The 13,335-nt window shown below is 42.9% G+C and overlaps 1 protein-coding gene across 2 annotated transcripts in view; it reads left to right on the forward strand.

Annotated features, from left to right (window-relative positions):
- sema3aa (sema domain, immunoglobulin domain (Ig), short basic domain, secreted, (semaphorin) 3Aa) overlaps positions 1–12,949 on the forward strand; it is a 32,107-nt gene extending 19,158 nt beyond the window's left edge. Inside the window, exons 5-17 of one of the 2 annotated variants that reach the window (XM_018671016.2) lie at positions 161–251; positions 344–463; positions 2,460–2,602; positions 2,751–2,865; positions 2,981–3,050; positions 5,308–5,452; positions 5,541–5,760; positions 6,378–6,469; positions 6,605–6,646; positions 6,845–7,002; positions 8,702–8,769; positions 8,861–9,012; positions 10,121–12,949. In XM_018671016.2, the coding sequence (XP_018526532.1) occupies positions 161–251; positions 344–463; positions 2,460–2,602; positions 2,751–2,865; positions 2,981–3,050; positions 5,308–5,452; positions 5,541–5,760; positions 6,378–6,469; positions 6,605–6,646; positions 6,845–7,002; positions 8,702–8,769; positions 8,861–9,012; positions 10,121–10,852 (2,148 nt within the window). In that variant the 3' untranslated portion in view covers positions 10,853–12,949. The remainder of the gene's footprint in view (positions 1–160; positions 252–343; positions 464–2,459; positions 2,603–2,750; positions 2,866–2,980; positions 3,051–5,307; positions 5,453–5,540; positions 5,761–6,377; positions 6,470–6,604; positions 6,647–6,844; positions 7,003–8,701; positions 8,770–8,860; positions 9,013–10,120) is intronic. The other variant, XM_018671017.2, reaches the window with a different exon arrangement.
- Positions 12,950–13,335: the final 386 nt, after the last annotated feature.

The following is a 13,335-nucleotide window of genomic DNA, read 5'->3' on the forward strand; positions in this document are numbered from 1 at the left end:
GATCATATCTAGCTGAAGTTGTGGTGCTTCCCATTACAAAGGTTGTGTGCTATAATCAGAATATGTTGTAATTTGAAACGCAGGCTATAAATGTACCTTTAGCCAGGCTTGATGTGACTTTCACTGGCCTCATTTTGAACTCTGACCCATTCCACCACAGGACAACATCTTTCGACTGGCCTCGCATTTTGAGAACGGCCGCGGGAAAAGCCCCTACGACCCCAAAATGCTCTCAGCCTCACTCCTGATCGGTGAGTTTGATCTCCGTCTTGATTAATTCCAGGAGATACGCATTCACTTCAGAACCGGTCATTTGTTCCTAACTATACTTTCTCACTGGCAGATGGAGAGCTGTACTCTGGCACATCTGCTGATTTCATGGGAAGGGACTTTGCTATTTTCCGTACCCTGGGAGATCATCATCCAATCAGAACAGAGCAGCATGATTCAAGATGGCTGAATGGTAAAAAAAAGAAAAAAGAAAAAAAAAGGATTTTACTCTGGAGGGAATCGATTTTCCCACAAAAGCTGATCAGTGTTTGTTTATCTAGTTTCGAAATCGAAAGAAAGAGTTTCATCTGAGTTTTGTTATTAAATCACACTGGATTTTGTCACTGTCAAGTGTGTTGCCTTTCCTGGGTTTTTAAAAAGCCATTTGCATCTGCAAAAACTGGATAACATACTATCTCAAACTCCAACAAAAAACTTCACCATTAAAACAAAATTGGACACTTGTGGCCTACATAAACCGCAACTATTCAGTACAAGGTGGAAGCAAACCCTTGTCATTGGCCAGTTTTGGAGAAAGAATACCAGTTGAGCTTTTCATTGGATTTTGAGGCATTAAATTCTCTCACAAGCCTCAAGTCTCCAATCATTTCCATTCATGTGCCAGACATCAGATATCAGAGCCCATTCACAAAGTCGCTGGATTTGCCTGTTCTAGTAAGATTAGCTCAGCAGTGAGGGTTATTGACTGTTCAGTCTGTCTGGCTATCTTTCGGCACCGCTGAGGACTTAGGGAGCCACAAAAGGTCAGTTTGAACCTTTCCCTCAAGCTGTGCCATCCCTTTTTCCCCCCTCTTTCCCACAGAACTAATCCGCTCTCAGCTGTTTTCCTGTAGTGGAGTCAAATTCCTCTCAGTTCTTCTCAACTGCCGTGTCCCCACCCCCCTCCACCATCAAAAATCACAAACACTGGTCTCTGCAGCGCTGATTACTGTGACATATTAATAAAGAGCCATTTAAAAGGGAGAAGTCATTGTTACCGTCTTAATCCCCATCGATCTTTCACCTTGTTATACAAGCAAATACACTGGGGATTGTATCCATTCAGCGAAATCCTGCGCCTTTTCCACAAAAGGGGGATTGTAATTGCATGGATTACTGGGATGCGGATAGTCTGTTGAGCCTTTATCAACAAGGTTACATGGTACTCGAATGTAACAAGAAAGAAACTTGAATGAATACTTAATAGCATCTGACTCTAAAAGGATTTTGGGTTAAATGGTGGCTTTGGCTTTGCTAGCCTTGATTCATGCGTTTTATTTACGCATCTCTTCACCTTTTAATGCCCTCTCACTCACATGGAGGTTGGATTAAACCACCTCTAAATAAAGTGGCCTTTTGTTGGGAATTAAATGTAATGAATTGTATGACCTCAATGGTTGGCGATACTGGCAGCAGCCTGTTTTTGCATGCAAGCGCATGCACAGTTGAATTTATTAACGTGTAGATTTAATGGCACATATTCACATTAAAGGTATGAAGCATGTGTGGGGTACACATGATTCATGCCAGAGGTCTAGCACCCGCACAGCGCTTATAAATCTGCTTCCCACTTTGGCCACACTCTCCTTTTTCACAGCTACTCTATATCCTAAACGGCCATGGAGGCGTAACATGGCACTGCTTGTTTCTCTCCAGCTAACCCCCGAGCTTATAGACACAGGCTCATTTTACGCGTGACGACGCCTCAGTGACTGTAGCCACTTTTCCTCAGTCCTTATGCCCCTTCAAGTCAAGAGATATCCCAGCCCTGAGGCTTCGGGCCTGCCCGTTTAGCTTTGATTTCCTCTCGCGCTTAAAGTTGAGATAAATTTATTCATGTGTTACCCGGCACAATCAGAGCCATGTGTGTTTGCGAGGATGTGGTCTAGAGATGGGGGTTATGTGGGATTTGGACTTGGAGCACTCACTTGGGGTAAAGTCAGATATTATAACACCAGGGTGTAAAGTGAATGGCTGTTATTACTGAGCCGTGACTAGAGAATATCACGGTGGATTGGTTGCGGAGGTGTAAAATAGGGGTGAAAGGTTTGTCATTGGGACAGAGGTTGGATCGTAAAATTGCGTTTGTGTAGAGGTGTGTGTGATTCAGCTTGTGTATGAACAAATTATGCCCTATACTCACTGCATACAAAGTTATTCAGCTTTATTCGTTTTCTTTTTTCCTCTAGACCCCAGGTTCATCGGCGTGCACTTGATCCCAGAGAGTGACAACCCCGAAGACGACAAGATCTTCCTGTTTTTCAAAGAGAACGCCATGGATGGAGAGCACACTGGCAAGGCTACCATCGCCAGGATAGGACAACTGTGTAAGGTAACAACACACACACACAACAAAACCCTTCACAGTTTCCCCTTAAGCAACGGGAAGCCTTATCATTCCTTACATTCCTTACTTTCTCTTATAGACATAAGTGTATATTGATGTGAGGGCTTACAGAAATGTGTTGATGTTTTTACAGAATGATATGGGAGGTCACAGGAGTCTGGTGAACAAGTGGACCACTTTCCTCAAGGCCCGGCTAATGTGTTCAGTCCCCGGGGTCAACGGCATTGACACACACTTTGATGAACTACGTAAGTGTTTGGTCTTTATTTGTGTACAGAGAAAAGATAACCTCACAGACTCAGATCCTCTTCGAAAAGCGGTGGAAAAGCATCACCTTCACTAACTCTTGTTTGGTATTTTCAGAGGACGTGTTTCTCATGAGCTCCAAGGACCCAAAAAATCCAGTTATCTACGCTGTATTCACCACATCCAGGTACAGTTTCCATCCAGATCTTTTCAATATGACCTCTGGAATGTGCGCGCAAAGGCCTTGTATTCTCAAATAGCTTGACAGACACCAGTAGTATCATATTTGTTTTGTTGATTTGTTGCTAGGAGATTGGAAGGAGCTGATATACATTCAACGGGCAGCCGCCCTGGACAAGTTATTTCCTCCATATTTGAAAAACACACACGCTTCATATTTCCTTTCAAGAATTCTTCTTTTTTCACATCTTCCACTCAATCCCTTTATCTGTAATTTCCTAACTGTTTTTAAATGACACGGAAAAATGCGAGCGACCAAGCGTGCCCCTGTCAAATTCCCAGACAGCGCTCCCCCGTCCCGTAATCCACTTACAGGTGTCTTATGGTTGCTTTCCCCTTCCCCCAGCTCAGATTGGAGATTGCTTTTAGCCGATTCCCCCGATTCCACGCTACCTGTCCCCCTTTTTTCATTGAAACCTTGGCAGAGGCTTGTAGGGAAATCAGATTATGGGGCAGGAGGGAGCGAGAGAAACATGATATTCACTCAGCAGGAACTTGCGTCTCTCCCCTGGCCGCCACTTCAGCTTTGAATGGGGTTTTCAGGGGCCGGGTGTGGCTCTATTGAAGCATGCAGAGAGGTGAAGGCACGGGCCAAGGCAGATAAAGTGAGTTGAAATGGCACAGATGGTGGCACTTATCATGATGATGATGAATTTGCATTTGGGAAGGGGGGGGTATTTTGTGTCCAGTAGTGTCTCTGAACCGCTTTGAAAGGAGGACAAACACCATCAATCACCACTAATGATAAGACAGGCTGAAAAGAATGGCAGCGCGAGCTAACGCACACTGACAGGCGCCTCGCATCACCAGGCCCGTATGGCCTTTCTCAGCTTTCTGGAATGCATTCAAACCAAGAGGTCGGTGCGCGGTGGTGGGCGTACACCCACGTACCCACATGTGTGCCTGCCCGCACACACACACACACATATACACACACATGCATGGTTTAAAATTCAATTATAGGGCATTGAGGAATTAGAGTGGTTTAATTGGTTTTCTAAGTGGCCGGTTTTCAGAGATGAATAGAGCAGAGATTCAGAGGGACCGACTTTTAATATCACTGCTTAATGAGGCACAAAGAAGCTGCCACTGAGAGATCAATGTTTGATTATGCACCGTCTTCTGTGTGTGTGTGTACATGATGCAAGTGTGTGCATGTGTGTGGCCAGGGTTGGCCAAATTTGTGTGTATCTGCACAAACACATGTTCACCCGTCTTCTTAAGCACAGATATAGGAGTGTCTTCTCTCTTTTTTTTTTTTTTTTTTTTTTTTTTTTTTTTTTGCCCTCAGAGTTAATTGAATTTCTCTGTAATTAACATTTCCAAATGCAAATCCATTCATCTTCCGTGCTTTGGTGAGTACTGTCGGCTGTGTGTATGCCAGCCACATCCCTAATTAGCCTGATACAACTTCCCATTGCAGTCAGCAAGACAAAGGACGTCCCAAATGTCACTGAAGCATTTGGTTTCTGCAAATGCAAGAGATTGGCTCTCCAAATGAAAATCTGCCATCTGTAAAAAGTGACACTTATCTAATCTATACAGTGTGTGAGGTTAATGTACTTGATGGTGGTCAGAGCAAACAGCCAGTTTACTTTCTTCTAATCTCCACATGAGTGTTTTAATAATTCTTGTGGAATATATATCTTGGATTATTCATGTGGAACTCCCAGATTCTCCACCTAAGTGAGTCATAGCTCAAGTTGCTGTCTTTTGGATGACCCGGTATAGAGCATAAATTGAAATAAAATCCACATCAGTTCCCTTTTTTTTCATGATTGATTGACCTTGCCTGCTTTGGACCTTGTCTGGCGAGCGAGAGCAAAAAACCCACCCATCTGGCCCGAGCGAGCGCTCACAAAATATTGGAGGGGATTTCAAATATGCTCTGAACCAGGTCTCCTGTTTTGTTGGTGGTGTGCCCAAATTCCTGTCTGTTCTCAAGAGGCTGGAAGCAATCAGAGAGGAGTTCCAATCTGTCATTCCCATACTTAGGTAATGACAACCCTGCTCCCCTCTGTCTTTGTGCGATGAAGGGTCATTTTGTTGTCTTTCTTCGGTGTTTCACAAGCTCCTAATCCCTGTCTTGTGACGATCATTTATAAATCCCCTTTGTTTGTCTCCCTCCCTGCCTCCCTCCTTTCGATTTAAACTCATTTTCTTTTCGTCTCTCACCCCTTCTCCATTTCTATTTTCTTCCACAGTAACATCTTCAAAGGCTCAGCGGTGTGTATGTACAACATGGCAGACATCAGGAGGGTTTTCCTGGGTCCCTACGCCCACAGAGATGGACCCAACTACCAGTGGGTGCCCTTCCAAGGGAGGGTGCCCTACCCTCGCCCTGGCACTGTGAGTTCCCACATGAACTGTTTTTTTTTCTGTCAGAGATTAATGCAGATTTTCTAAAATTTACTTGCCATCTTGTTGTTATTCTCAGTGTCCCAGTAAGACATTTGGAGGTTTCGACTCCACCAAGGACCTTCCCGATGATGTCATCACTTTCGCCAGGGGACACCCAGCCATGTACAACCCAGTGCACCCCATAGGGGGGCGTCCCATCATGGTGAGGACAGACGTAGACTACCAGTTCTCCCAGCTGGTGGTGGATAAAGTGGAGGCAGAGGACGGACAGTACGATGTCATGTTCATTGGCACAGGTACGCAACTCCACAAACTTTGTCATTTGCTTTGTGTTTCCACATGTATTTTTAATGCCAGGCTGATTCTCTAAAAGCTTTTTCTTTCATAGAACTACATTTCTAACAAATTACTTACATCACTGACATGGTATTTAAAGTTGATTGTTAACATTCTTACCTATTTCAACTCAAAAATATATTAGTTTTAAACTCATATGTCCCGATGCAGAGTAGTTTTTCTTTCAGCACAAAGACTCAACTTTTATTTCAGATTTTTTTTAAATCACATTTTCACCTTTTTTTCTTTTTAAAATAAACACAAAAAAATTAAATTTTTCTTTTAACTAAAACCTGAAATTGAAAATCAGCAATTTAAGAACATTCTTGGAGAATGATACTACAATATTTCATGGAATACCTTTATTGTAGTGTCAATATAGCAAAAAGCTTAACAATAAAAAAAAGAAAAAAATATTTGTACAGTGTTTATAATTAAATATGTACATATTTCCGCAGAAGACAGTAGTCACAGATTAGGACTAAAGATTGTGAATTGAATCACTAACAAACAAATATGTTCATATGCAATCAAAATTGGCTTGTATATATATTCAGTGTATGTCTGTTGTCTTCAGATATGGGAACAGTGCTGAAGGTGGTGACAATCCCACGAGAGAGCTGGCACGACCTGGAAGAGGTGGTACTAGAGGAAATGACTGTCTTTAGGGTACGACACTGAAAATTGAGTGTTAACAACAATTTATGATGCTGACATCCTATCTACAATATAAAAATAGGCATGACGTCCATATATGTGGTGTTAAACAGGCATTTTATTTTATTTTGTATTTGCTTTGTACAGGAGCCCACTCCCATTACCGCAATGGAGCTGTCCACCAAGCAGGTAAGAACTTGCTTTTACACATAATAATTTATCCAAAAGTTGTTGACAAGGTTACAAGTCCAAGGGAAACAAAAACTTCTGGGCCTAAGCAAACACTGATATATGCCCACTGAGAACCAAACCCACAAGAACCTTTCCAACTCAGCCACACAGGACCGTTCAATTTTTAAATCCTTGCTGTTTCTTTGGCTCCCACAGCAACAGCTGTACCTTGGCTCGGCCCTGGGTGTATCGCAGATGTCTTTACACCGTTGCGAGGTGTATGGGAAAGCTTGTGCTGAGTGCTGCCTGGCCAGAGACCCTTACTGCGCCTGGGACGGCACCGAATGCTCGAGATACTTTCCTACCGCCAAGAGGTAGGCCCTCCCATACATTAAACACTTTTCTTTGACCTTTATTTATGAGTTTATTTATGGTCAGCTCAGCCTTTACGCCTCTCGTCAGCAACATCCTGCCTTTGTATGAATGCTGTTTCACCTGGGAGTTATCAGTACACCTGCGGTTTGCTGTTGCAGTTGGCTTTAAAGACTTTGCTCAAGGGCATTTCAACACAGAATCTTGTTTCTATAACCTCAGACCTCCACTGGTCTATTAGCAAGTACAGCCAATCCAAAAAAAAATGTGCGCAGATATACAGTACATGCCAAAACATCTAAACATGGAAGTAATCTGGAATAGGAATATTACACAGGCACAAAATACAGTCATTAAATACTCACAGGCTAAGTATGCATTCCAAGAGGTACAATCCAGCAACCTGGGTTGTAACTCCTGCCAGTAACAGTTGTTCTGAGCTGTTATTCCATCACCCTACAGCCAAGATGCGCACACACAAAAAGATACATCTACACAAGCAGACATACACACTAAATTATAGCCAACAGGAGCTGTCTGACCGCTTCACCCTGCAGCCAGGAGGTATGAACATACACACCCTCAAATTACCCTCTGCTGTATCCAGCGGGATTAGGCTGACCACCGCAGCCCTCACACACACATTTACACATGCACACACAAAGCACTACACCCCTGCATCTCATTCATCCAGAACTTCTCACACCAGCAGAAGTAGGCCAGTGGGTATACTCCAGCTTTGGCAGGGTTACAGACGAGGTGGCACACCCCGTGGTTAAGGCCAGGACCGGCTCCTCTCAGCTCTCCTCCGCACTGCAAATATTTTCCCTCTCCCAGAATGGGAACCAGACACTCGGCCCCGCACGTGCTCTCACGGCCAAAAAGGCAGGAATGTCAGCCCAGGAAGGGACATGTGTGGGAAAGAGAAAGAGAGATGAGAGGCTAAATATGCATGGCATACAGAGGTGAGGAAGGCAGGATGGAAGTAGCCAGATTTTGTGTGCAGAATTCACACACACACACACACACATAAAAGGGCTGTTTCTCTTCATCTGTTTCTTTTTTACCTCCACTTTTTCCCTTTACCTACTTTATTTCTTTCTTTCCAGCCTCTGTCTCACCTTTGGCTTACCCCACCTCTTCCTGCTTAATTTTTACAGCGTCCGTCAGAGATTTTAAAACCATGACATTGAGGAACAGGGGAGACACATTGGCAGTTAGTCTGTAAAGCCAGGCAATGAAACCTCCTCATATTCACGGTCAAAAAAAAAATAAAAGTAGCAGAATGACATAGTGTACTTTCATATTGAGAGGACAAAAAGCGGGCCTGCTTTAACAAGGCATTTCAAGGGCGAAACAGCACTGTATGTGTTTCATAATAATGGCTCATCAGAAGGCAATGAAGCACATTGTTTCATTGCTCGGCAGGTTTATGTTTCTTCCATTCTGCCAGGGTTTAGTTTTTTCACCCATGTGATTTAACAGTGGATTGAAGGTTGAATAAATACACATTTTCTATTCCTTGAATGTAAGTGGAGCTGACTGTGGAATAGTGTTGGGTAACATTGCCCCCTAGTGGTTGAAATTAAACAGTACACAGAACAGAATATGTGATAAGAGCATTTCTGGTCTGTTTTGTAGAGCATGTGTTGTTTAAATTTCCAGCACATGTAAGTATTTATTTGCAACATTTCTTCCCAGGCGAACCAGACGACAGGACATCCGAAACGGAGACCCTCTCTCTCAGTGCTCAGACCTTCAGCACCATGGTACTCCACACAAACACACATGCACACACCAGCACTCTCTCCTTTTCCTTCATACACATCTCAATCTTCTCTCTGTGTGTTTCGGTTCAAGCAGACGACATGGACGGCTTAGGAGGCAGCGTGGAGGACAGGAGTGTGTTCGGTGTGGAGAACAGCAGCATGTTCCTGGAGTGCAGCCCCAAGTCTCAGAGAGCACTCATCTACTGGCAGCTGCAGAAACCCAATGATGATCGAAAGCATGAGGTGTGTGTGATTCTCACGTTATTCCTGATTAGCGTCTTAAAATCTTAAAAAAAAAAAAAAAGAAAATGTGTGAATTGCAGCTGGGTGAATATATATCTCACACAGCCCAACTTGGACTATACTATCTGTTATACTATCTGTATCTGTTTCACACTAATTAGATTTCTTCTGAAAAAACATCATCTCCCTGCCAGAGGCAATACCTTTCTTGCTCTGTTATCATGCTGTAACCTATGACCCTGTTGACTTTTAACCTCTGTGATCCAGAAAGGGTGGAAACCTTGGGGTGGGGATGTTTAGATTGACTTTTGACCCTATGATGTAAGAGAGTATCTTTGCTCAAAGTTTCTGCTGCGGCTGTATTTGTCTGTGTTCAGGACAAGTTGTTTTAGGTGCAGGGGAGATGAAGAAATACAATCCAGAACATCCGGTTTGAGGATGTTTGAAAGCTTATCCAACACCAAAATTCTGCAGAGCAGTTCACAATATTATGAGGAAGGAAGATGATCACTGTGGCAATCATTTTATCTTTCATTATAATGCTCGCAAGATAAACAATAGACTCACTGCGTTCAAGTTACATAGTAATCTACAAGGAATATGCACTTCCAGGAAGATGTTGCATTGCACTGCTTTTGAGCCAGGTTCAACATTTTTGCTGGATGACCCCCACACAACACAGTGGTCCCATTAAAATAAATGATGTAGCTAATGTTTTTAATGCAATGCCGAACACAACCTTAACCTGAGCCGAAGCTTTGACTACATCAAAATCTCAGCTCCCCACATTTGTGGACTGGGTCTACCTTTGTTGGCGCATTGGTATGCTTTTTGCCTGTTGCTTTCGCCAACTGTCAATCAGCATCACAGCGTGAAATTAGTAACAAGAATGTGTATTGCATCAACCAAGTGCTCACATTTGTTGAAACATTTCACTACTGGTGGTCAAAACCACAAAGTAGCTTTAAGTGATGAGTTGGACAGTTCAAAAAACTGTGGTTCTGAGTCATGGAACGTACCCATTTTCCTGTTGGATCTACTTGTCTCTACTTTTTCTAATCTTCCTCCCTATATTCATTTCTTTGTGTCTCATTTTATGTCTTTTCAGATAAAGCTAGATGATAGAGTGCTTCGTACAGACCAGGGTCTGCTCATACGCAGTCTAACACAGTCTGACACAGGTACCTACCACTGCCAAGCTGTTGAGCATGGCTTTATCCAGCCCCTTCTGCGCCTCAACCTCCAGGTCATCCCCACCCAGAAACTGGGCGACATCCTTCCAGGACTTCCCAGTGCAGGAGGCAGCGTAGGTCACTCTGCCAAGCACAGGCTGTGGTACAGAGACTTCCTGTCTCTTTTGGACCACCCGGACCTCAACAGTGTGGAGGAGTTTTGCGATCGCGTTTGGAAGAAAGAGCGCAAGCAAAAGAGGGTGAAGACGCCCAACAGCAATGGTCAGGGTAAGCCCGACAGCACTGGCGGTTCCAACTCTGCATTACGGCCTAAAGCTTTGGCTCCAAATGCTCAGAAGCAGCAAGCCAGCCCACCGCAGAGCCGGCCCTGGCTTCAGGCTGGAGCTCCAACAGTGGAAGGGCCGGCACGGAGCCAGAGCACCCAGAAAGGTCAACCAAATCTGGGTATGCTGAGCGGCCAGACACCTAAGAACAACCAGAAGACGCAAAACAGCCAGAAGGGCCAGGGCGGCCTGGCTGGTTCTCAAGTCGTGGGAGGATCTCGGGCGAGCAGCCAGCACACGGCCAAGTGGAGACGGATGCAGGAAAATAAGAAGGGACGCAACAGGAGGACCCATGAGCTTCAGAGACCTCCACGTAGTGTTTGAGAAGAAGCACAGAGATGCACACATGCAACCAGATCAACACACACAAGCACAAACCCATGCATCCACACATACTGTATACACACAAAACACATTCTATAGATTGTGTATCCAATGTATGATTCAGTGACCTCTTCATGACAGCAGCCAGAAAAAAAAACATCAAACACACTTTTAAGGTAGAAATACATAACCACACACATGTAACAACAATAAAGCTCTCATTCAAAGACTCAAACACAAACACACATAACCTGTGAAGATGACAAAGAGGAACAGAGGACTGAGTAACTGGAAAGCATACTGTAAATGTGTGAGGATATGGCTGGTTGCCTGGGATACTGCCTGGCAGACACTTCAACCTCCTGTACATAAGCTACTAAAATAAGACTGGGACAAAAATGTTGAGTGAGGTGTTCGTTGGTAAGCAGATGGACTTAATATGCTGAGAGGACAGTTGCAGAGACATTAATAGATACACAGACATTTACGGAAGCAGAAACGATGCATTCATCGCAGCCTGCTGCCCTCTTCGAACCTGAGCATGTGAACTGCAAGATAGTGTACATGGGAAAATAGATTTTAAAAAAACTCTTATTTTGAAGAACTGTTTGAGGACAAAAGAACCTTCCATCTAGTCTTTCAAGTCAACACAAAACAACAGCACCCTAATAGGAGGAAAGCAAAGGGTTGCAGTTCACCTCAAGGGGTGCACAGCTTGCACCAGTGGCCCACAAGTTGTTTAAAAACAAATAGAAGCATTATTACATGCAAAAACTGCAAAGTCATGCCACGGCGCAGAGAATAGTGCTTCGTCATAACCCTCTCCACCTGAGGCTGGGAAAGCATTGTGCATGTTGTTGTCAATCAACGTTTTAATAAGCTAGTTATTTTATGGAATTCTAGAGGCTTTTTTTTTTTTTTTTTTTTTTTTTTTTTTACACCCTACCTAAAAAAATGTTACATGTTTCTTTTATATTTTCTTTCCTTTCCAAACCAGTGTTTCTATTTTTTGGGCAAGCAACATAGTAGACGTCTCATTGTGCATTATCTCTTCTGCTCCCGAAGATCCTGTGTAAGTTATTATGTTGTTGCTTTTCAATGGGATTTATAGAATCTGGGCACGAATTCCAGTTGTAGACTATGCTAAAAACCCAGTCTGTAATAGACTGCCACTTGTTTTGTGTACATATATACAACAAACTTAACTCTCTGTGTATATACAGTACATATACAGTACAAGAACACCACTTGATTATTATTTATTGCTCATTGTTTTGTGAAAGGGTTGCATTTATTTTTGATATTATGGTATTTTTGGCTCATCAATATATTGGAGAAACAACAGCAACAGCAACTACGAAAACTTTGATGGACCAACTGACTGAAATTGTGTCAAGGAGTCCCTTTTTGGGGATGTAAGGTTTGAAAGTGAATTAAGTTCAGGGGTTTGTGTCATTAACAAAATCCCACCAACGATAAGCACAATTTTGTCTCTTTTGCCTTTCATAACAGAATATTTTATTACGTTTTTTTCCTTTCTCCCAGATCCATCCAACATGTCTTTTATTCATCGAGTAGCCATTATGTGTAAGATAATTCCCCAAACTGAAAAACCTTAGCTGTGAATCTCTGTAAGAAATAGTGGAGAAAAATGTTAAATCTAGTCTGAGGAGAAGACACGATATACTGCATGTGAATGCTACCTACAGTAAGTGCATCTTTTTTATCGTCTCTTTATGTGTTTTGTGTGAGAGGTAAAGTTCCCTTAAATCAAGGTGTGAATTACTTTTGTCCTTTTGCCAAAACAGTGATATTAACAACTCATGATACTCTGGCCAAAGCTGTTTGCGATCCAAGCTCCTTAATCTCAGATTTAATGACGGTAACCTCCCCTCCCCCCGTCAAGAGTAACATGTCAATGCAATAAATTAGAGCAGATTGTGTTCTGCTACCAACACTCAAAAGTTTGGTGTGTCCCTGATTCGGGTCTCTCCCTCAGAGTTAGAAAAGCGAGAGAGCTGAAAGTTACCCCTGCTGTAACACAGTTCTTTCTGGCATGCATTCAGTTGTCTAAATAAACATCTCCGTTACAAAAAAGTTTCTTTGTTCTCATTTCAGTCAGAAACTTTTCTTCTTTTGCTGTTTATGTTTGTTAGTTCAATATCAGAACACAGCCACACTGAGAATCTGTAAGAAAAAAAAAACGAAGAATTTTCTATTAAGTTCTCGGGGTCCTGTCACAGCTGAGCGGGACACCTGATGTGACTGAGGCATCGTTAACAAAATTTGTTTCACCTGTGCTTTTTCTGCTGTGACAAGTCAAAATGTCTGCCATGAAGAAGGTGTATTGTGGAAAGCTGGAAGGACTTGAGATGATTAATTCTTATGGTGCTGGAAGAATGCATTCATTTTATGTGATGGTGGCAGAAATTCCAGATATTGGTTTTTCAAAACCTGGGCAATTTACAGGTAAGTGAGATTTT

The sequence above is a fragment of the Lates calcarifer genome, linkage group LG18 (assembly GCF_001640805.2).
Source record: "Lates calcarifer isolate ASB-BC8 linkage group LG18, TLL_Latcal_v3, whole genome shotgun sequence".
Taxonomy (NCBI): domain Eukaryota; kingdom Metazoa; phylum Chordata; class Actinopteri; family Centropomidae; genus Lates; species Lates calcarifer.